Source organism: Monodelphis domestica, chromosome 3 (assembly GCF_027887165.1).
Source record: "Monodelphis domestica isolate mMonDom1 chromosome 3, mMonDom1.pri, whole genome shotgun sequence".
NCBI lineage: Eukaryota > Metazoa > Chordata > Mammalia > Didelphimorphia > Didelphidae > Monodelphis > Monodelphis domestica.
The window spans coordinates 165,405,137-165,431,194 of record NC_077229.1 but is presented as its reverse complement, the minus strand read 5'-3'; the positions used below and the strand labels follow the sequence as shown (position 1 = coordinate 165,431,194).

Sequence of the window (26,058 nt, the reverse complement as noted above, 5' to 3'; positions counted from 1 at the left end):
TATCTTGATTAAAGTAGGACATTAAAAAAATTCTATAGATTACTTGAATCTCAATATTTATGCTCTGTAGACTATCGACACAATGGAAGAGACCTTCAGAGTTCAACATTGTCAGTGCCAGAACAAGTGATGTCATCAAATCATTGCTCACAGTCTGGGTCCCCTCACCGAGTAGATAGTATAGGAAGAACTAGGTCATGGTCACCCAGTGTTCCTCCCCCACAAAGGTAAGTAATGTTCTATATTTTATAATTCTTTTGTTATAAAATGAAATTAAGATATGAATTTCGTGGTAGCTAATTTTTATGATGCATTAAATCATAGCAAAATAATATAGTTATTTGAGAAAATAACTAAATAAAATGAGGTACTTTAATACTATTTTAAATAAATTTGTGTTGTTTTGTTAGATTCATGTTTTATTCTATTGGATGCATATGAAGACTTGTCATTTAAATAGTCCAATTTAATCATGCATGCTAAGGGTAAAGACCCAGTAATTTAATAAGAAACATTGAAAGATACAGAAACCTCTTTAAGAAATGTTCCGAATCTACTAAAGCAAACTGAAATAAAAACTTTTGAAGTTGAGAAAGATGAACTAGGAGAAACCAAGAGCAGCTTATCAGTATTTAGTAACTGGAGCAAAGAAGACTTTGAGGAAAGTCTGTCTTAGAGAAGAGTGATTAGAGGGACTTCCAGGGGCAAAGCCAAGATGAGGAAAATAACCTCTAAAAAGCAGAATTTGATATGTGGGAAGCTAGTGACTTAATGAGACATCAAGAAACAATCAAAGTCAAAATAATGAAATAAATAGAATAAAATATGAAATATCTTACTGCAAAAACAACTGACATAGAAAATAGATCAAGTGGAGAATTTAAGAATTATTGGACAAGCTGTAAACCTTAAAATTTCTTAGGCTTGTGAATGTTGGAAATTTCCCCATTTCCAACATCAGGTAGGGAGAGTCCTTCTCCTCCCTACCTGAGATTACTTTAGGACAGAAACCTTTGACCTATGCTTAAACATTCACTAGGAAGTTCTTTGAGTCATGATTGATTTTAGAATTGATACAATCTCCACCCTACTCAGTCCTAACAGGATTTAGGAAGGGCTGCAGCATAGATCAAGATTTAATTATTTGATAATATGACCTTCAACAGACATGTGCAAAGCCACAGACCTCTGGGTGGTCCTGGGTTAAGGTAGAGCCACCATTGGCACAGGGAAGACATGGACAGTGATTAGTAGATGTGAGAACTGAGGGGAGGGAACTTGGATGGTTTCCTTAAAGATAGCAGGGTCTGAGGACTGTGTGGTTGGTTGGAGAGGTTTTTGCTCTGAGAGGTGGTGCTTTGAGAAGTTTGCTCTGAAGGAAGCTGGAGGTGGAGGCCCCTGAGACTGTTTCTCCATTTTGGTCATGTGAGTGATAGGGACTGATCTCTTTTCTTTGCCTCAGCTATCTAAGGGCTTGGGCCTTTTGGCCCAGCCTAAACAGAAGGGGTATTTAAGCCCTATTCCCTTCTCTCCCCTCTCTCTCTCTCTCTCTCTCTCTCTCTCTCTCTCTCTCTCTCTCTCTCTCTCTCTCTCTCTCTTATACCTTTCTTCCTCCTGTTTGTAATTAAACTCCATAAAGGTCGACTGCTGACTTGAATTTTCATTTAGGAATTACATAGCTGAATTCCTTGGCGACCTTAAATTAATATATATCAGTCTTTTAAAGTAATTTCCTTGTCACAAAGCTGAAAGCCAAAATCAAAGAAAAAGCCTAGACAACATATTTCAAGAAATTATCAAGGAAAACTGCCCTGGTTTCATAGAACCAGAGGATAAAATGAAGCAGACCTATGACTGAATTGCCAAAATGGAAGCATATATAGTGTAAGAAAACTGGGAAAATAGGAAGAAGCCAGATTATAAAGGACTTTAAGAACCAAAAAGGATTTTTCTTTTGATAATAAAGGTAAGAGGGAACAATTATAGTTTATTGAGAAGAGGAGTGAAATGGTCTTAGCTAGACTTTAGAAAAATTAATTTGACAGTTGAGTAGGAAATGAACTAGTGAGGGGAAAAACTTGAGGCAGGAAGAGCAAACAGGAGCCTATTGTGGGTAGTCTAGATATAAGGTGATGGAGGCCTATACCCGAGTGTTGGCAATTTCAGAATAGATTGAAGAAATATTAAAGAGATGTTGTAAAGGTGAAATTGAAAGGCCTAGGGAATTTCCTACTGATAGTGGGAACTCTATTGGAATGTGAACTGGGTTCAATAGAGTTCCCACTATCTGTAGGAGGTTCACATTCCAATAGAGTTCCCACTATCTGTAGGAAATTCCCTACAAGCATGAAACCTTCCAATAGTGAAATTTCCAACATTCACAAGTCTAAGAAATTTTAAGGTTTACACTTGGCAACATTAGTTATGGAGGATTAGAGATAATGATGAGTGGTTGACTTCCTGCATTGTGTGGATGGTGGTTCCCTTGATAGTGATATGAAATTTCGAAGACGATGATATTGGGGAAAGGTAGTGAGTTCAGTTTTGGAAGTGGTGTGTTTTGGTTTTCTATAGAGTTTTCAGATTGAAATATATATGCAGTTAGAGATATGAGACTAGAAGTCATAAGAGACGTTGGGGCTGGACAAATAGATCTGAGAATAATCTGCATTGAAGTGATAATTAAAATAGGTAGTTGATAACATCATAGAAACTCAGTCAGATTACAGAGTTTGAACAGCATTTGTTAGACCATGAGGATTCACTAAGTGATTTGAACAAGGGAATAATTCCCAAACTACAATACTTAGAGTTTACAATGTTTTCTTCAGAATAGTACCATTAGTACTGAGAAGGCCAGTTTTATTATATTCATTTTATAGATGAGAAAAAATTAGTTACTTTCCAAAAGTCATATTTGTGATATAACCCCACCTAGAATCATAGAGACCCTTTCAGAGGTACTCCCTCCTTTCTTTTATTTCAGAGAGTTACTAGTTTCCTTTAAAACTCAACTCCATATACAACCAATAGAATTGTGACCTTGTTGTTATACAGTACTTGTTCCTTAAAAATTACTTTGTATATATTTTGTATTTATTTTACTATAGGTATGCTTGTTTTTTCCCCAAATAGGACAAAAACGTTTTTCAGAAAGGGTAATTTCATTTTTTCTTGTATTCCTACTGCTCAAAACAATGCCTGGTATATAACAATCACTTAATAAATGCTTGCTGAATTGCACACAACTCTGTGTCAGAGTCAGAATACAATCTTAGGTTTCCCGACTAAGGGGCACATATTCCCAACTCTTAGGGTACATATTCCAGTCTAATGGATGGGAGAGGAAGAAACTTAAATATTAGAAATAAAGTATACAGAAATGAAGGACAATATGGAAACAGAGAAGTCAAAAACAATAATGTTAAAGTAAACCATGACTTCTGTATGTGCAAAACATACAGATTTGAAGACATGCTACACAGAAACAATGAAAGGATCACTGGTCTCCTAGAAACATATACTAATACAAAAAATTCAATAATAATAACTAACATTCCTATGATATTTACTTTGTTCCAGGCATCGTGATAAGCTCTTTTCAATAATTATATCATTTAATGCAAGAAATAAAACAAGAAAACTATTGAGAACATTATAATACAGAAAACAAGGATTCAGAAATTACCTTAAAAATATGCTACAAATTCCAAGATGTATATTTATGCTTTAAAAAACCAAAAATATCTTTTTTTTAATTTCATAAAAGTTTAAATGTAAAATTGAAAGAAAATATCATTACAGTAGAGATACACTAGAAGTTTCCCAGTAAATATAAGAGTAAAGCAAGGACCTCTATTCTTTCTGCTATTATTTAATATATATACATATATTTTTTTTATATAGAAACCCCTTTATCTTCTTTTATTTTTAAGAATTTTCAAAAATTATTTTTCATTTTTTTGTTAACTTTTGAGTTAAAATACTATTCTTTCCTCATACAATGTTACTCCACTCATTAAGAAGATATGTTTATGATATATAATATAACATGATATAAATAATACATATGAAAACATGTGAAACATTTCTATATTAGCCATGTTATCAAAAAAGACAGATATACACAATATACACAAAGGTTTTCAATTCTTTCTCTGGAGGTAGATAGCATTTTTTTATTATGACTGTGAAAATTGGAACTGGCTCTCCCCTGATTGTAACAATGAAGGTTCTTAGTTCCAGTCCCCTCATGGTCGCCAGATTGTTACATTTATGGTTGGACTGAATATATTTAATTGGTTGCCAGGGATTTAATTACTAAATACCAAAAAAATGAATTACTAAAGTCAGAAAAGAATTTATTGTAGTTTATTTTAAAATAGAGGGAAAATATTAAGGAAAAGAGAAAGAGAAAAAAAGGAGAGAGAGAGAGAGAGCTCTAGCTTCCTCTGAGCCAGGTAGGAAATTTAAAGGCCCCAGCCAGGGGAAAGGAGTCTCAAGACAATGGGCCTTGCTGGAGGCTAACACCTCCAGAAAGGCCAAGAAATTTAAGTCAGCCTTTACACTCACCACCCATCAGTTCAATCAGCAGATTCTTTATCAGTATCAACTCCAGTAGAACTTTTTCTTACAGGAGACTCCACTCCAAGTGTGCCTCTTTCAAACTCTCAGAAGAACCTTGTTCAGGTCCTTGTCTCTTTCTTTTAAAGACCTTTTTTTCTTGCGACACTTCCCCTAATTCCATGTCTACCAATCACAGCTGATGCTCTGCTCTAGATCTGCCCAGAAGACAGTTGATTCTAATTCATTACCCACTGTCACACACATGGGAAACAGACTTCCCACATAATGATTAAGTGGGATATTTACACATTTGGTGATTAGATCTAACATGGGCAGATCTTCTCACTCAACTTTAAGTATTGTGTTTGCATTTTGGGGGATTAAATCTAAAAAATAGACAGTGGAGTACAATTTAATCTTCACAATCAAGGAAGAGCTAAGTACCTTAATTGTTACAATCAGGGGAGAGCCAAAACCAATCTTCGTCACTTCTTTAGAATGTCTTGAACCATTGTACTGACCAAAGTAAAGTCTTTCAAATTTGATCAACATATATTGCTTTTTATAATATTGTAAAACAATATGATATACATCTTATTCTTCTCACTTCACTTTGCATCAGTTAATATGTCTTCTTAGGTTTATTTTTTAATTATTATTTTTTAAGTTTGTCACAAAACATTTATTAAGTAACTAATATGTACCAGGATCTTTTTTTCTCATGTACACTTGGTTTATTTTTTTATTTAATTGATTAACTCAATGTAGATTCTAGGTAAGTTTCACTCATACATAAATGAGGAAACTTAGTCCAAAAGACATATAGTAGCATTCAAGCCTAGAGTTTAGGTCTTTTGACTCTCATTCAGTATTCTGCATAGTATGCTATTAGGTTAGGCCACCCAACAAAAATCTTTCCTGGCCCAGGAAAAGTTGGATAGTTAGATGCTGATATTGATGATGATGGCGATGGTGATGATATTTTTGTTGATAATGATATTAATGTTGTTGTTCATGATATTGATGATGTTGTTCATGATGTTGATTGTGATGATGTTGTTGATGTTGTTGATAATGTTGCAGATGATGTTGATGATAACTGAATTTGTAATTGGAGGATTTCCTTCCCTTTCAATCTTTCTGATCCTTCCTACTTCAATGATTTAAATTTTCTTGGAGACTGTCTCCAACCTATTTTACTCTTCCATTGTATTGGACTTCCCCTCCCCTCCCCACCTGCACTTCTTTATGAACTATAAAATTATTCTATTTTATTACTTTTCCCTTTTCTATTAGCATTGTCCTCTTTTTTACCCCTAGTTTATATATATATATATATATATATATATATATATATATATATATAAACATTTCATCCTATACAGTTTGTCACTGTTCCCTCTAAGTATACTTCCTTTAGGTACCCTGATGATAATAGCAATTTTTAAGAGTTACCAACATCATCTTTTATTATAGGAATATAAATCTTATTGGGTCCCTTAAAAAGGTTTTTTGTTTGTTTTTGTTCCTTTTCTTCATTGCCTTTTGCTGATTCTCTTGAATTCTGTTTGGAAATCAAATTTTCTGTGTCAGTCAAGTCTTTTCTTTGTGAGTGCTTGGAAGTCTTCTATTTTATTAAATGACCATACTTTCCCCTGCAAGAATATAATCAGTTTTTCTGGGTAGTTGATTCTTGGTTGTAGACTTAGTTCCCTTGCTTTACAGAATATCATATTCCATGCCGTCAATGTGGATGCATCCAGGTCCTGTGTTATCATAACTGTGGTTCCATGATATCCAAATGGTTTCTTCTTAGTAGTTTGTAGTGTCTTTTTCTATGGTAGTTCTTGAATTTGGCTGTAACATTCCTGAGCATTGTCAATTAGGGATTAAATGAAGGAGATGATCTGTGGATTCTTTCAGTCTCCACTTTTTTCTCTTGTTCAAGAATGTCAGGGCAGTTTTCTTGGATAATTTACTGAAGAATAATGTCCAGGCTTTTTCTTTTGTCATGATTTTCCAGTAGTCCAATAATTCTTAAATAGTCTCTTCTGGATCTATTTTCCGGGTCTATTATGTTATCAATGAGGTATTTAATATTTTCCTCAATTTTTTCATTCCTTTGATTTTATTTTATAGACTTGCTAACTTGTGAAGTCACTTGCTTCTAGTTGTTGGATTCTAATTTTTTTCTTTTTAAATTTTATTTAATTGATTAATTTAGAATATTTTTCCAGGATTACAAAAATTACATTCTTTTCCTCACCTTCCCCCACCCCCTTTCTATAGCTGATGCACAATTCCACTGGGTTTTACATGTATGCTATTCTGTGTTCTCCTAATTTACTTGTAGTTTTCTTCTTTATATTCACATCATTCACCCATCCTGAGTTTTTATCTTGGTGTAGGGTGTGAGATTGTAAGGGGTAAATTTAGGGGTTATTGACTGAATATATTATACTTGTGGATGCCAGGGATTAATTCAATCCCAATAAAAATACACAAGTCAGTCTTGGAATTTTATGGTGGTTCAATTACAATAGAGGGAAGGAATTAAGAAGAAGAAGAGAGATACAAGGTTATAAGATTTCTCTGGCCTAGCCTAAACCAAAGGAAGTTCAGAGAACTTAGCCATGAGGCCTCCTCAGAAGATTAAAACTAGCTTGGCTTCCAACCACGAGGTCTACTTCAAGATGAGAAGCCTCTTAAGAGGATAGTGCTTTTAGGAGGTAAAGGAAAAATGAATCAGCCTAAATCACTCACCCAGGTTGCTCAGGGAAGATGCCTCACCTAACCCACACTGCTGAACTTCTCCAGTCCCTTACTGGCAAGCTGCCAATGCCAACTGCCAAGATGCCAAATGCCACCCAGCATTCACCACACTGCCGACAGAGACCAATGTCTCTGCCAGAGAGTAAGAGTGAGAGCCATGTCTCTACCAGAGAGGCTGGAGAGAGAAGTGATGCAAAATATATAGACCATTCTTTACATCACTTTCTGGGTCTCACATGTACCAATGGTAGCTTAAGTTTGACTTAGGACAGCCCAGGAGGTCTGTCAGTTGTTTCTTATTTGTCACTTGCTAGCACATGTCTGTCATAGGCCATCCTCTTCAACAAGTAATCCTTAAGTAAGGGTGTATACATTCCTGGTTGCTAGACTAAGCAGGGTGGAGTAAATCTAAAATTTACAAGATGTTAATTCAAACTTAATCTCTCCAATACTGTCTTTAAATTTTCCCTGCAGTTTTTATCAAATAGTGGATTTTGGTCCCCAAAGATGGAATCTTTGGGCTTATCATAGACAGTCTTGCTGAGATCACTTACCTCAAGTCTACTCCACTGAACCTCCTTTCTGTCTCTTAGTCAGAACCATATTGTTTTGAAGAGCATTGCTTTATAGTATAGTTTGCAATCTGGGACTGCAAGGCCACCTTGCTTTACATTTTTTTTTTCATTATTTCCTTGGATATCCTTGATTTGACATAGAGTATATAGTAAAACAGAGCCTTAAGTCTCTCCCCAGTTAGCTGTCAAATTGTTCTTCTTAAAGTACAGATCTTTACATGCCTTTTTTATTTTTCAGTAAACTCCAGAGGCTCCCTATTATTTCCAGCTCTTTTTGTGACTTTTAAAGTCTTCTATTACCTACACCTTCCTTTCTTTCGAGTCTTCTTAAATTGTATACCCTTTTCCATAATCTACAACCTAGTGACACTGGTCTCCTCCATTTTCCTAACACAAGACATTCCATCTACAAATTGGGTATTTTTGCTGACTGTTCCCCATGTCTGGAACTCTCTTCTTTCTTATCTCTATCTCCTAGGTTTTCTTGAATCTGTCAAATCTCAACTAATCCTACATTCTGTAAGAAGCCTCTAGACCTGACTCTCAATACACTAAACCAACCAGTTTCTCCCTTAATATATACTTTAAACAAAGGGATGATCTCTTTATCAGAGTGTCCCTGTTCCTCTCCCATCTCCCTTTCCCGGCAAATTTTATTTGTTATCAAAGCATTATGATTGAAAAAGCAAAAAATGAATTTTTTTCACATTTTCCTCTTTTGGCAATTTCATTTTACCCTTTGCTTTCCTTATAAGTATAAACTATATATTTTCATTTTGAAAGTTATGAAATGTCTTTTATAGACAATGTCTTTTCACTCTCATCCAGTTTTCAATAGTAGTATATTTTGTGTCAAAAACTATAATTTCTCCATTGGATTGAAGATTATGCTACCTATTGTTTTTCCCCAATTTCTCCATTAGAAAAGAAAATTTTGCAGTGTAATCTGGAAGATGACAGATGGGCTTTTTATCTCTTTAGTAGAACTGTGGAACAGGGACTTCGAGGGACACGACCTTCTAGTGGACATTATAATACCATCAGCCGAATGGACAGGCATCGTGTCCTTGATGACCATTATTCTCCAGAGAGAGATAGGTAAATATAATAAAATAATATTAAATGTAATTTTAAAATACTTTGTTGAACCAGGTTTTTCATATTGAGAAATGTTTTAATGAAATAAGGTACTAATTTATTTCATATTCAAAATAAAATCTTTGTCTACAAGATGGCCCCAGCCTTATTATAATTTTAAACTTTAATAATTATTTTAGACTTGTAAATGCTATAAACTTGCAATATATCATATGAAAGTTTAATTATTTAAATATTTTTGTTAATTTTAACTAATATTGTTTTAAAATTTCATTTTAAAAGAAAGTTCACCCTTTGCTTATGCATTGCTTATGCAATAATTTCTGGATGGCACTTTTTAAGACTGATGTGTCAGTAGAGGAAGTCTTTAGGCATGACTAATTCAGTCATCTTATCTATCTCCATTTAGTTTTTCTTGTGTGGTCATGTCAAAATTCTCAAATACCTCTTATAATCTTCATGATCTTAGGGCTAGGATAAAAATATCAGTCCTTGTAGTCGCTAATCAACAGCTGATAAAACTTTATATAGCATCTAAAAATTGACTATACTTATATATATAACACATGATGGTATTTTTATTGAATTTTAATAAAAATCATAAATGTTAAAATATTTTTAAAAATTAACCTTTTAAATATTGTTTGTAAGTTTTTACTATTTCTAATTCTAAAGTTTTTAAAATTTAAAACTAAACTATGACTGTTGAGATACCACATACACATACTTATAATATGTACATATGAATCTATACAAATGTGTATATATACATATATATCTATATATATCTTTTGACTTCACCATGCTTCACTAAATAAACCCAATAAAATAGTATTAGGAAAATATCACTACCTTGGTCTATGAGTAAAAGATAGTATATTTTCATATGAGATCCTTCTTGTTAATCTAAACAAAAATGAGGTATGCTTCCATAGCCTAAATTTAGGAAATACATTTTTTTTTATATAAGTGTAATACTAATAGAATTTTGTGAAAAAAAAACTGGGGATTTTTTCTATTCGAGGTTACATAAATGTTTTAGTATAGTGATATGAAACATTTTGTTTAATATTTAATTCCATTTACATTGAAATCTTATATAAATGTGTTAACATTTAATCGATAAAAATAACAATTAATTGCTGGCTGAATTTGTATTTATTCTCTTTAATTGTTTTAATATGTCAGCTGATATTACAGTTACTGGGTGTGGTGTTTGTCATATGACAGTATGAAAACTACATTTAATTCTTACCTGCTTAGTAATTTGTTAAATTTGAGGAAATTTGTCAACATTTTATAACACTTTAATTGTTCTACCTAGATAAAGGATATTGTAATATTTTATCACTTAATAATCAGACAAAATACTTTTTATTAATTTGTAAAAGCACCCCATTTTCTCCCCTTTTGCCTTCACAATTTCTTACACATAGAATCCCTTAGCCCATCTCTGTTGAAATCCTACTCATTCTTCAAGATTCAGTGCAAATACCATGTTGTCAATAAAGCCTTTTCTGATTGTTGTAATCTTTTACTTGAATTTCAAAGCTCTCTTTACTTCTCATATACATTTGTTACATTCTATTTCGCATTATTGTTTTTATTGTACATCTTATCCTCCTGCCCAACTTTAAGTGCCTGAAATAGAGACTGCTTTACATCTATTACATTTATATCCATTTTAGTACTTAAGAGTATTTTGCACATAATAAGCATATAATAAATGGTTGCACAGTAAATGAGTAAATGAACAGATACACACACAGACACACACAAATATATAGACATAGATTATATATATATATTATATTATATTATATGAGAGAGACTAGAAGTATATTATGGATAGAGCATGGGTATCAGAGTTAGAAAGTCAGTTTCAAGTCCTACCTATGACACTTAATGGCTATGTGACTATTGATAAATCTCTTAGCCTCTTTGTATTTAGTTCAACTATATCTGTGACTAAAGTTGTGGAACAGTTACTAAATTGTTTTGATAGGAATTTCCTCACTAGGAATTTTACATAATGAAATCAAAGGTTTAGTTTGTGCCTGAAACTCTCTTCATTCTCACCTTCTCCCCTACTCCCCCCCCTCCAAAAAATGTTGTTTAGTGAATGAATTAAAGTGTGGATGAAGAATTAAGGGATGTTATGAATATTAAATGAATGGTTGTGTTTTGTATTTTCCTACTGTAAAGTAACCAAAATTAAAACCACACAGAGAATCATAAATAGCTCTCAGAATTCAATGATACTTTACAAATCATATATACCTTAATTTAGCACATTGTTGGTTTTAGATACTTTTTTCCACAGTTATTCTATGAGGCAAAGGTTACAACTATTTATGTCTCCATTTCATAGATGAGAAAACTGAGGGTTCTAAAAGCATTGTGATAAAGTGGCTAAGACACTGGTTATGGAATCAGAAAGACTTAAAGTGCAAATCTTTTTTTTTTTTTAGATATTTGCTGTTACCATGGGCAATTCACTTAATCTCTTTGTGTTTTAGTTTCTTTGTAGTTTAAATGAGAAGATTGTACATAATGATTTCTATTGTCCCATTTAGATATAAAAATATAATTCATTGAGGTCTCTTCTTCAATAAAGTCACATGGGTAGCCTAATAGTGGTTAGCATTTACATATTCTGGTAGGTTTGGAAATACAACCTATAGATTTTCTCATGTATCTTCATAGCAACTCACCATATAAATGAGTAAACCAAGATTGGACATTTATGACTTACCAAGAGTCACACATAATTTTTCCATGTAGCATTTGAACTTTTGTCTTACTGAATCCAAGCTCAGTAGCTGGTATTGTACTTTCATGACTACGGGCGGTTTGATATTATATAAATAATATTGTATTTTGAGTCAGAAGACCTGATTCTAATTCTAGCATTATCTGTATATCCCTGGAGAGATTACTTAAACTCTTTGAGCCTAAGTTTTTCATTTGTAAATTAATATATAGTTGTCATACCTGCATCACAGAGATGCCAGGAGAATCTAATTGACTGAAATATATAGTGCTTTGCAACCCTTCAAATTCCTTTATTAATAAAGCTATTATTATTGCAAACTCTTATGTAAGGAGCACTGTGATAAGTAATATGAAAAAAACTAAAATAATATATATAGCCCTTTCCTGTACAACTCAGAAACAAAAATAGATACTATTGGAGGAAAAGCATTCTAGATTTTTTTTTAGTTAAATCATTGTTAAGACATTTTGCTTTTTTTTAGTAGATATAATTATCATCATAACTGATAGTTATATAGTGCTTTAAGATTTTCACAGCTTTATGGTTAAATTGTGAGGGAGATATGACAGTTATTTGACATCCATTTTATAGATGAGAAAGCAAGTCTTAAAGTTGTTAAGTGATGTGGTCATGATTACATAGTGTCTGTATGTCAGAAGTAGGTTTGGAACTAGAGCCTTCTTAACTCCAAGTTCATTATTCTCTCTATTATTTTACATTGCTTTTTCATCAGGTAGGATGATAAAGCTTCATGTTGTAGCAGTTTGATGTTATATAAAATTAATAAAATAATAAAAATTAAAAAAACATATATATATATATACTTTATCACCTCTCTAGAGTGTACAACATAACAGGGAAGTTTCCTTTAATTACCCCCTGAAGGCCAGGAAAAAAAAACTGATTTCTAAATTAAACAGCTTCATTTAAGATTACCCCTTTTAATCAGCATGAGAAGCATTATGTCCTTTATGGGCTAGGGGACAAAACGCAATTTTTAAGGATGCTGTTCAGATTCAAAGAAGTATGAACTTCTCTCTGCTAGATATTGACATCCAAATCCTTGGAGGCAGTGCATAATTTAGAAAGATGAATAGAATGTATAGAAATTACAAGTTTACAAGAACATATATTTATTTCCTAGGTCTGATAGCTTGCCTTATAATAGTAATGAAATCAATTATCTTTTGGGATTATTGTTTTTATATCATTTTAAAAGGCTAACCTTTCCCACATTTTAGGTGACAATAGTGTTATGGACATTATGCATATAATAAGATAATATATTTCAGTCACTCTTAAAATGAATTAGTAAATAATAACTTTTTATTTATTATAAATCCCAGATCCTCTTAATCTCTGTAACTATTCTGTTCTTTTATTTTTGTACCTTTTTTTACTATTTTTGCTTAGTATTTAAGTAGTACATTATGTCTTTCCTTACTGAGTAGGTATTTGTATGTTCTTAACAAGAAATAATTTAAGTAGTGGTAGCTGGAGTTTTATGTGTATTTTAAGGCAATTTTAGTGTGAAGAATTTATTTCACTCTAAGACCCCACTTAAAGAATTCATATGTAACATTTCATATATAGTTTCTTTGACAAAAATACCCTTCATTTACAAATTTTCAGAAACATTTTATTTCATGAATTCAACATAACTGGGTTACTTATTCAACTAATTATTGCTAATTAGAGAAATTTTATTTATTGAAATTACATGATTCTCTGAAAAGAATGCTAAATTTCAAGGGAAGGAATAGTCTTTTAATTCTAGCTCAGGTACTTGTTAATCTCTTGCTACTTTGTATCTGTGGGAAATTTTTCAAGTCCTTTACTCTTTTTAGACCTCAAGTTTATCATCTGTAAAACAATGAGGTTTAACTACATTATTTCTGAGGTTCCTTTCTTCCTATTCTAAATCTATGATACTCTGAAAGTTTTGAAATAATGTAGTACACTCTACTTAACACTTTAATTATTTCTTGTCTCAACTGAAGCTTATAATTCACCACTCTAATAACTTCACTCTTCTGTTCAAAAGCTATCAATAGTTCCCTGTTGTTTACGAAATAAATTTAAACCATCTTGGCCTTCTCACTATTTTGTTTCAGAGAACCTATTCTATAGACAAATTAGATCATTCATGTTGCTCAAGCATGCTATGAAAAATCTTAACTATTACTTAAGGTTTGACTATTATGAGGTATTCCTTGGGAAAATATATACTTTGGAGAAGTATTATATACTGGCAGAATATTTACTTTGTAACCCCTTAAAATGCTATATAACTTTGTTGTTATTAATAATAATGTATTATGAATAATTAGTTATTATTACTGTGCTTGAAAGTTTGTAAATGAAGGGAATTTTTATCAAAGAAATTATATACAACATACAAATATTTTCCAAAATACTTGTCTTGCAGTTAAACATATTTCACACTAAAATTGCTTTAAGAATACAAACAATATCATAGTTATCACTATATAAATTATTATTCTGATAACCTAATGTAATCTTTCCTTATTATATGGTCTCATATTACTATGCTTACAAGTTTCTTCTTACATTTATAATATTCTATTGAATATTGTTTCTCTACATGTCCTGCATCCTTTCTGTAGGGTCTTGATTATCTTTTTAAGAACAGATCCTAAAAGTGATTTGTGATGTTTGCAAAATGAAAATGGAATGCAACTCAAAATTAATTCCCCTTCAGCCTCACTTGGGACTTTCTTCTTTTTTTCTGCTTCTCCTCTAAAATTTTTATTAATACAATCTCATCAAAGGTAGAATGTGTATTTTAAAAATATGATACCAAGACCTGTCTTCCTGTTGCTATGAATGCAATAGAAAGCATTTCCAAATTAAAAGAAATCTCAGAAGACTCTTTAGTCCAAACTAACTGAACAGGAATTTGGCAATCTGGAAAAAAAAGTGAAAAGAGTTCTGTAGGAATTTAAATTCTTTTAGAAAAGACAAAAGCTATACCTATAGGTATATAGAAGACATATATTAACAAAATGCAAAGTAATGTTTAGAATGGATGTGGGCGTTTGGCAATCTACTAGCAATTGGGAAAGCAAATCAAGGTGCATGTCAAAAATGTTGCCTCAGATGCTTTTTTAAGGAAACAAGGGATTCCAGCGAGCCATATATGTGGGAAGAAAGTATTATAGATGTGGTGGACAACCAGTACAAAGACAAGGAAAATGGAAATGGAGATTTATGTGTGATCATCAGCAAGTAAACTATTGTGGCTAAAAAAGAGAGCCTGGAGGGAAGTATGGTATAATTTCCCTGTAAAAATAGATAGGGGCCAGCTTGTGAAGAACCTTAATTAGCAAACCATTGAGTTTATATTTAATTTTAAAATAATGGAGAATCAATAGTTTTATTAAGTAATAGAGTGACATATGCCTAAGCTTTAGAAAATTTCTTTGATAGCTTTGTGGAGAATGTAGTGAGGAGAAAAGTGAAACAGGAAGACAGTAGGATATTGCAGTAGTTTAGATGAGAGTGATGAAGGATTGAACTAGAGTGCATTCTACATTCTATGTAACTGGAGAGAAGAGAATATATGTTTGCATATATATATATACATATGTATATATATACATATACATATATTTAGTGCTATAAATAGAAAACCAGATGAATTTCAGTGACTAGAAGGTTAATGGTACATATGGCAGAAATAAGGGTGTTCAGGGGCTTCTTCGAGGAAATATAATTATTATTTTGGCTATATCAAGCTTGAGATGACTTCTGTTTGATATCCAAAAGGCAGTTCATGGTTTAGAATTGTAGCTTAAGAGAGAGATTGAAATTTATACACAGACCTCAGAGACATCTGCAGAGAACTGATAATTTAACTCATGGGATCTGATAGGATCACCTAATGAGAAAGTATAGAGAGAAAAGAAGAGTCTTGGACAATCTCAGAAAAAGCTCTCACATTTAGGTGTCATGATATAGATGATGAGTCGACAGAAAATACTGAAAAGGAGTAGATAAAATGAAATACGAGATAGAGCAGTGTCATGAAGACTCAGAAGAGGGTATTCAGGGGAGAAAGGTGGTCAACAATTATCATATGCTTCATAGAGGAAACGAGTGGTCAGAATAGAGGAAAACCCAATTAAAATGGCAGTTGGGATCATTAGAGAAAACTTTGGAGAGAACAGTTTTAGTTGATTGACAATTTCTGAGGCTAGATTTTAGAATGATTAGAATAGAATGAGAGGAGAGGAAATAGGGAAACCTAAAATAGATTGCTTTTTTCAAGGAATTTAGATAAAAAGAAGAGATGAGATATACAGAGACAACAACTATCAGACATAGTAGGATCTAGTGAAGAGTTTTTAAGGAGGGAAGAGATGTGTTTGTGTTTAAAATTAAAGACTTCTGGTGATGGGAATCCACAACCTCCCAATTTAGTGTTTTATTTTCCTTAATGATTTTTGTAAGTTTTTTCTCATATTGAATATTACAGCCACTTGTCCCTAATTCTAGTCTTTGAATCCAAACAATATAAATAAAATCCCTCTTTTATATGAGGGCTCTTCAGATACTTCAAAATAATTTTCTCCATCCTGGGTCCCTTATATCCCTATAATGATATAGTTTGCTATTAAGTAATTATGTATGCATGTATATATGTTTGTACCTTGTAAAGAAAATATTATGCTTTGATGCTTTTACTTTAAAATTTAGTATCTTACTTTTGCAATGCTTTAATTATTGGTAAGTTAGGTTTTATGAATGAGAATTATTAAAAGACTGAACCTGCAACAATTTTACATTTATCATTTGTAAATATATTGAACATAAAAAGTCATCAGTCATTATATTTAGCTTTTGATATTCTCACCCACTTATCCTTCTAAACTTCATTTTAATTTGATCAAACTACTTTCTATCATTTCCTTTCTGAGTCTCATGTTTATATTCTTGTTTCTGCCATGCTTGAAGTCATTATCTCACTCTACCTCGCTCCAGATACATTGATCACCATCACAGGGATGTAAGGTATATGATCTCTATGTTTGAGTCTGTGTGTGTAGAGTTGAATGTACCTGTGTCTTTATATGAAAAATTAAATTTACAAGTCTTTTCATGACTAATTTATTACATAAGAAATATAGAAGTACCATTTTAAAAAATAGCAAGCCTAAAAAGGCATAACATTTTTTATTTTCAATTGATAGAACTTAAGTATGGAGTTTTAAAGGAGAAATTCCTTTGAAAAACATTTATAAGTAACTAATCAGTTATAATAAAAAATGGATATCAGTAATCAAAATCCTAAATATCATATCAAAGCAGATCAATCTATAAACAAACATAGTCATTGACAGTTGATGTCTTTGGCAGTAAGTGATGCTTTAAGTTTTCTGATATTTTTCATCAAGAAAAATAGAGAAGTAATTTACTTTAATATAATATGTTTATATTATTTGATATTTGTTACTGCTATATTTCTAACTTTTGAATTTTAAAATTATTATGACTTCTTCCTGGTTCCTTGGTTCTACTTCTGAACTGTTCTTTGTGTTGGCAATTCTTGTTGCTTTTCCCTTTAAACTCAGTGTTGGTTTGTACTATTAACCCTGTCTGGGTTTGTTGTAAGAGCACTAATTTTACTTTTTCATTTTTAAGGTATCTTATTCTAAATATATGGTTATAAGAGCCATGGTTAGCTCTTATAAGATTGCTTGCTATGAGTTTTTGAAGTATAACTGATTTTTAATTTAGAAAAAAATTTAGGATATTTCATTATAGGTTAAGGATTATATACCACAGAACTTCTTTCCAAATAGATTATCAAAGTATAGTCAATTGTCAATTATAAATATTAGTAGGAGTATTATTTACTTCATCTCACCATGAACTATAGGAGTTCCTCAGGCATCCATACTGACTATTCATTTTGTATATTTAAGGAACATTTTAAGGCTTAGCTTTACTTCAGTCTAACATTTAGAAGAAGTCTTGGCTTTCTTTCCATTTCTAGCAATTGGTATTTGTTCAGGAAAAGCTCGTTCCTATTAGCCTAAGCAAAACACAATTGTGTTTTACTTATCTTTCTATCATTCCCCATCATCAAGCTGCAATTCAGTGTTTTACATAGTAGATTCTCAGGAAATAATTGTTGAATAATTAGTTTAATTAAATTAATTAAAATTTTCCAATTTAATTCAAGAAATCACATGCAAATTTCTGATCTTAACTTATACTTAAATTTTTTAAATCTTAACTGTACCATTGTACATCAATCCTTTTGTTCCTATTTAATTGACCCTATTATTTCCTGTCATGACTGTTTTCAAATCTTCTCCAGCTCCATCCATTCTTATCTTGCTTTATAATGGAAGAAGATGATCTCTGACCATGGGTCACTTTTATTTTATCCTCTGTCATGTGACCTTGATTCCATTTTCTATACATTTATAGTCAAAATTGATTGGTGGGTTCCTTGTATATTCATTTAAGTTCTTAGCAATTAATTTAGTTTGAGAGAAATCTAGCTGATATCTCTATAGTTGAAATACCCATTATTACTATTCCTTGTCTCTGTTCTAGGCTTGTGATGTGTTTTCATTCTCTTTTATAATTTGGAGATCTGAAAAACATTCTTTGATTTCCTTAAGTTTCACTTCTAGGGGTGACATCACTCTCTCTGGAAAAAAATAGTTATACATTGTGATTTCACTCTTGTTTAACATAATGGTTGATATTTTTAGCCTTATTTCTTTGAATTGTTTATGAGTGTTTATACCTCAATTCTAAGTACTTGATTAAAACTTTTGCAGTTAATTAGTACTTTTAAAATAACTTGACAACCCTATTCAGCTTCTTTTGCTTTGTCTCATTGACTCCACCACTAGTCACACTTACCTCCTCTTCAACTTTGTACCAACTTCTTACCTTTCACAGATTTGTCCCATCTACCAATCTTCCTTCTATCAATTTTCTTAACCTTCGAATTCAAATGTAGCTAGGTACCAAGTGGATGGACCACTTGGTCTGGAGTTGGGAACACCTGAGTGTAAATTCAGCCTTAAAGACATACTAGCTGTATGACTTTGGTAAGTCATTAACCTCTGTTTATCTCAGTTTCCTCAACTTTGAAATGGGTAATAATAGCATCTAACTTTAAGGGTTGTTGTGAGGATCAATGACATTCTTATCTCCAGATTCATCTTCTACTTGCCTGTAAAAAAAAGATATATATCCCAACTGGATAGCTTCCACTTAGAGGTCCCTCTGAATACCCAGCCATGATTTCTAGGTATTATAACCTCTGGTTAGTGAGAGTAAAGCAGAATTACTTTCTCTCACTGGACCAGTTGCCCAAATGCCTTGAAGACAATTGATGTATGAAATCAGTATCTCTTTTATTATAAGAGGGGATACAAACAGGATCAGAACAAGGGGTCCCTAACTCTAAGGGATCTAGTTATTTACCCCACAACCCTATACATCCCTCACAAGAGGGAGCCTTCAAGTTTTCAGGCTAACTTACCAGCTCCCTATTTCTATCTCAGTGTTCCCCAAAAGCTGACTAAGCTACCTATCTATGTCTCCAAATCCCATTATGATTGCTCTCAAACAGCTAAGTCCCCCAAAGGGCTTCTGACCCCAAAGGTAAAACCTCAAAGCCAATCTGACAGGATTTTAGATAAAACCTTCTGGAAAGCACAGCAAATATGTTCAGATCCTTTTCTAGATGTTTCCTAGTCAGAGAACCTTCAAAGATGATTTAGGGGTTTCTCCTTCTCCACAGTCAGATTGAAGTAGCTAAGCTCCAACAAGCCACCTTTTCTCCACCCTTCTGGACAGGAAGAACAAAGCCTCCTACAGGATGTCACTCACTTTAGCCATTGTCACTTCCAAACTGTTCCTCCTCTGCCTTCTGTCTGTTAAAATCCTTTCCCTAGAGTTCTTAGCCTATCCATTAAAGACAGCCTTCCACTTCTCTTAAATCTTATCCTATCCCTATCCTTTTCCTGTTACACCTGGCTACTCTTCTGTCTCCTTTACTGTTGATTAATGCAAAAAATATATACAAAAATATATAAAGTAAATACAAGGTAGTATAGGTAATGTGAATAGGCAGATGAATGGGGTAAATAACTAGTAGCCAGAACCTCATTTAGTAGGTGAATCTTGAATTCAGATTTGAAGAGAAGTTAGGATTCTAAGAGTTGGGAATGAATGAAGTATGTATTCAAGGCTTAGGGGACAGTCAACCTGTGCAAAAGCAGAAATATAAAAGGACCACGGTAATATAGGGGGATAAAGATAGGAAGTAGGCCAGTTTGATTGGACCATCAAGTATGTGAAAGGGTAATGAGTAATTATTTTGGAATGGGGATAGGAACCAAAAAGTGAAGTGCCAAAAATAGGAGTTTCTATTTAATGCTAGTGGTAATTAGGATACATAAGCTCCTGAGCAAGGGAGTGACATGATTACATGTCATAACTGCTATAGTGGATTGTAGAGGGGAGAGACGAAGCAAGGAGATATCATAGCAACCAACTATAATAGTCTAAGTGAGAGGTAAAAAAGGTTTGAAGTAGGGTAATGGCCACCTTATTGTGGTTATATTTGCCTACTGTCATATTTATGCCACCAAAATACCACCAAGTAAGGCCAATTTACTACTACTAAAAGAGATATGGATAGACAGGAAGGGATTTTTTTTTAGTGTTATAAAGTTGAATTATACACTTTTTGGATTACCATTTGTTGGCTTTATTAAATCAAGGAAATGTATCCATTTCAAGGGTTTCAAGTAGAAAAAATGAGTAAAAATATATGATAAAGCTAATTACAAAAGAATCAGTAGTGAAGAAAAATGTCTATGAAGAATCAGTAAATGTAAAGTAAGCATTTTATTTACATAATGACTTCATATACAACTCTTTGGGATTAAGTGAGTCACACTAGAAAAGTAATATTATATGTTTCACTTCTCCAATAAAGTTCTATATTGATGTCTCATTGTGGTTTGAAAGTGGCTCGGAATCATCTAATTGCAAAGAAAATATGACTTCTAACAAAAATTTACCAACTTGGAAACATTTTAAATGTGGACTCAACAATAATGGGCTATTGTCTGCAGATCAGACTCAGTGTATAGAGAAGATGAAAATTAGATTTTTTTATTCATGACATCTTTTTTTTCTTAACAAAAATAATTAACTCCTATTCCAATGAATGGGTTCCTAGCCTTTTTAAATTTTTTTTCCTTTTATTTGACAGTCTAGTGAAACCTTTGAACCCTTTATCAGAATATTATTTTAAATGAATTAAAAACACATGGAATTTAAAAGGAAAACAATTTTATTAAAATACAATTATCAAATTGTTGGAAAAATCTAAGTTCATGGGAACCTTATTATAATAGTATAAGGAGTCTATGACTTTGTCTGTGTAGAGACTTGCCTTAACAATGAAATATTTTACGTATTTTGTGATATATTTGGCATTATATTTTGGAAGCAAAAATCACTGTGCTGTTTTGATAGTATAACTTGAGCATTTTTTTTTCAGTCTCAATCATTGTATTTTAAGAAGAACTTTAAGGACATTAAAAAGGTTAAGAATGTTTAAAGGATGGTAAAGGAAAGATGAAGATCATTGAATTCAAGCCTGTGTGTGTGTGTGTGTGTGTGTGTGTGTGTGTGTGTTTAGCTTGTAAAAAATCTTAGAGGGAGTATTCAACTAAAAGAAGGAAAACAAAATGAAATATTTGAAAAAATTCTAAGGAGATTGTCAAATTAAAGAAGACAGATATTAAAAAGAACACTACTAGTTGTTACCCAATTTAATCTTTCTTTTGGTGCATATTCCATCCCTTACTATGATCTTCAACTTTAATCTAGATTCCTTGTAGTAATTTTATCCTTTAAGTCTTTCTATTACTTGTGTAATGGTTCAAGGTTTTTGTTTTAATTATATACATTATCTCCTTGTTCTTTATTATATTTTGTTTCCAAAAAAAACCCATTCTGATCTTAGCTTTCATGCCTTCTCAAACCTTCCAAGAATCTCTATCTGTAAACCTTGTATTATATTTCACACATATACAAAAAATTGAGAACATGTTCCATCTTATCTCCTCTTCCTCATTCCTCATACTTCAAATACCTTTCACAACCCTTTCCTATTTTTACCTTGACACATAAAGAAGTGATCCTTCTCCTTATCAAAGCAAAAGTAATTTTATTTTCTTCTTTTCTCTAGCAGGATTCTTCATTCTATAATTACACTTCAGTCTCTCCTTATCTTATTGGCTGCTTCCCTACTGTCTACACAAGCCTCAGAAAAGCTGTTATTTCATGTAACCTTTTCTATATCTCTTCTCACTTTTGTGACTAAACTCCTTGAGAGTCAGCTATAATCAATGGTTCCACTTTTTTCTCTTATTTTCTACTTAATTTTATGCAGTCAGGCTTCTGACTTCAGAATTTCCTAATTCGATTGAAAAAGCTCACTCAAGTTATCTAATGTCTAGTTTTGTATAAAATTTATACAGAAGCACTATTAAATGTGTGTGTATATACATACACATATATTATGCATAGCTATATAAATAAATACATACATTCATACATACATACACACACACAAGAAAAATCTTTCTATGAAAGCTAACTGGCATACCTGATTATCAACTTACACTCTCGGTAATTTGTCTGAGGGGACTAAAGGATTACATGGCTTGAGTCCATGTCTTTTTGACCCTAAGAAGAGTAATCTTTTTACCATGTCTTAGCAATTTTGTTCCATATAAATATTAACTTATAGGCTTCTCCTTAACATGAAAATGTGAGGATACATTGTGAGAAGATGGCAGAATAGAACATGAAACTTTCTTACCCTCCTAACACCTCCCACAACCAAACCAAAATAACTTCATAGAATCAGAACTAAAAGAAGCAAAAGCATACAGGAGTTGGGAGTGAAGATGAACAACTTGGGAAAATGGTTTCTGACCTCCCTGGCCTGACACTCAGTACTCTAGATCCCTGGGGCAGGAACAGAGCAAACAATGGAATCCACAGAGTAACCTTCCCCAGGGCAGGATTGGCAACCTCACTTTGTTTGCTGAGCCCTAGAGCCTGTATCCTCAGGTTAATATTGGAATTCTCCATTAGAGGACCCTGAAAGCAGCCTTATTTGCTGGCCCTTACTCTGGAGTTCCCTGCTGGATCATAACTGGGTACTGGAGGAGTGAACACTGTGGAGTCTACAGGTACTGGGCCAGAATAAGGGACTTTGGGGGCCTGAAAAACATGCACTGGATACCTGCTCTGCCCCAGACTGTGGTAGTAGGAGAGGAAGAATGAGAAAGGAACATGTACTGGTGAGTATGATTGCTCTGGGCCTGGGGCCTTATCAGTTGTGGTCACTTCAAGGATGATAGAGTGCCGGGTTGCTGTCACACTGAGAGGTGGTAGTCTGGCTCTTTGTGGTTGCAATGTAAGAATTGCCTATGGGCTCTGTGGAGAATACCTGAGGTCAATCACATATTGGGGCTTGAGCAGTTGATTTAGGATTACATCAAATCTTGGAATATAAAAACAGGAATAATTAAATAGGACCAAGGTAAATTACAAAGAATTCCTAAAACCTGAGATAATATACCTCAGTACAACAGGATCTCTTTGAGTCCAGTAAAAAGTCACTAATGAAATCTTTTGGCTTGGCCACTAAAATTTTAAAAATAAAAAATAAAAATGAGCAAGCAAAGGGGAAAGAACTCAACTATTGATAGCTATTATGGGGCCTGAGATGACTTTTACTCAACTTCAGAGGACAATAAAGTAAATATACCTATTTCAAAAATAACAAAGAAATATAATAAATAGCCACAGGATGAAAAAGAAATTTGGAAGAGTTTTTTTAAAAAATCTCAAAAACAATATGAGAGAGGTTGGTGGGAAATTAGAAAAAAATAAGAGCAAGAGAATAAAAAGAATTTTGAAAGAAAGATCACCTGAATGGAAAAAGGAGATCCAGAAATTCACAGAAGAAAATAATGTACTAAGAACTAGAATTGGACAAGGGACTAACAATTGGACTAACAATTTCTTAAGTCAACAAGACACAATAAAGCAAAATCAAAAGAATGAAGTAATAGAAGAGAATATGAAACATCTTATCACAGAAACAATTGACCTAAAATTGATCAAGGAGAAACAATTAAAAAAAATGGAACCTGCAAATTTACAATCAGAAGAAGAGTTTAGATACCTTACTCCCAGAAATCAAGGAAAACTACTCATAAATTCTAGAATCAGAAGGTAAAATAGAAATTGAAAGAATATGCTAATCACCACCACATGGAGACTCAAAGATGAAAATGCATAGGAAGATCATTGCTAAGTTCCATAAGTCTCATGTTAAGGAGTCAAATACTACAAGCAACAAATGAAAATCAATTTAAATGCTGTGGAGCTATAAAAGGGAATTCTTTGTTCTCTCTGAGTTTTCCCTTGTGAAAGGGAATCCTTTATTCCCTTTGTCTATTTTGAGTTAACACTAACTTAAGTACCACTACTTATATTTCAAAGAAAGGATTAATTCTCCTTTGTCTACTTTTGATTTGAATCATCAAAAGATTGAACACCTTATTTAGTACTAGGTGAGAAGCTATCAAGATAATTAGAAAACTCACAAGTCACTTTCTTAGAGAACTCTAGCCTTTTAACTGAGTCCCAAACTTGTGAATCCAATGATCAGAGTTTACAATCTCAGAAACTCAATCAGCCAGGAATCTGTGAACCCTTTTGATGAGTATTCCCCCCTCCAGAAGGTGAGAAATAGTTCCCACAAATAATGTCCTCTGGACTGTGCAAGAGGATTTGGGAACTGATTGGCCCCTGTGAAGGGGGGGCAAGGATAAGAAATCACTATAAAAAGTCATGAATCCTGTGGCTTGGGTCAGTCTTGTGGAGATAGTCTCCTGACTGGAGAGAGTCTTCAAGGGATTGATTGGCAGTCTGGAGACTGAGGCTTGGATTGTGGGCTTGGGACTTTGCTCCAAGTTGGACTTTGACTCTTGGACTACTTTGTGGGGTGAGTGAAAGGCTGACTCCTTTCCTAGTTTCTGGAGAAACTAGCTTCCATCTTGGAGGAGTCAGCATGATTACTCACTACTGGCCTACCTGATTGAGAGCTAATTAATCTCTGCATGGATTAAATAGGACAGATAACTTTTTCTATCCCCTTCACATTTCTCAGCTTCATTGTTTCCTCTCTATTTGTAAATAAGTTTCTGACTCAATATATAATAAATATTGGCAACCACATAATTTCATAAAATTATTGTCCAACTATTGATTTTCACCCTTACAGAGCTATATTCAGAATAACCTGAGACAGTAGCTACAATGTTAAAGTACCGCAGGTCATTGAACACAGAATTTTGTAGAGCAAAAGAACAGAGCTTACTTACATCCACTAATAATATATGTAACAAAGAAGAATACCATTATATAAGTTAAAAAATGGATATTTAACAAACTAAACTATTTGTGGGGGAAATCCTGGAACTCAGCAGAAAATCCAAGCCATAAGAAATAAACAAAATTAATTAAAGACTAATCATAAGCAACCTGAAAGATCAAACTAATTACTATATCAGAAAGTGTAATCTATTTCCACTGGGAATGCATTATTGCCTGTAGATTTTGAAGAGGAATGAAAGGATGGAAGACTCAAATGTCCATGTGAATATAATATAATGATCTAAAATGGTAGGGGAATAAATAAGGAGGAGGTAGAGTGGAATGGCTATCTCCTTTGGAGGAAGAATAAGTGGAATAATTGCTATGGAAAAGAAAAGGAGGAAGTGGTGGGCTTGTACTAGAACCATATCCACATCAGACCTGGAATAAAGAGAAACAACATACACAATTAGAAGAGTAAATATTTTCTTAATGTTCAGAGAAATGGGAGGGAAGGAGATGTGATAATGTAGGGGCTTGGGAGGGATATACTTATCAAGAGGTAGGTAGATAAAGTTAGGAGATTAGGAGGGATTTTTACGACAAGGTAGGGAAGGGATTTTTAGAATGGAACTCATATCAAGAAGTAGAGATTTTTGGAAAAATGAATAGAATAAGAATTCAAAACTATGGGGGAAGGGACAAAGGAAGGTCATTTGGAAAGGTGGGCCAATTTGGAACCAAGAGAGTAAAGGGAGAAAATAAGGGAGGATTTTTTAAACGGGGTGATAATTAGTATTAGAA

General features: G+C 33.0%; 1 protein-coding gene across 38 annotated transcripts in view; it reads left to right on the top strand.

Moving 5' to 3' along the window:
- The window catches only part of RIMS2 (regulating synaptic membrane exocytosis 2), an 821,462-nt gene that overhangs the window by 516,036 nt on the left and 279,368 nt on the right, over positions 1-26,058 (top strand). For 21 of the 38 annotated variants that reach the window (XM_056823205.1, XM_056823204.1, XM_056823203.1 and 18 more), the window contains 3 exons: positions 71-227; positions 8,895-9,011; positions 16,765-16,821. In XM_056823205.1, coding sequence (XP_056679183.1) covers positions 71-227; positions 8,895-9,011; positions 16,765-16,821 — 331 coding nt within the window. The remainder of the gene's footprint in view (positions 1-70; positions 228-8,894; positions 9,012-16,764; positions 16,822-26,058) is intronic. The other 17 variants (XM_056823221.1, XM_056823220.1, XM_056823223.1 and 14 more) reach the window with 5 other exon arrangements.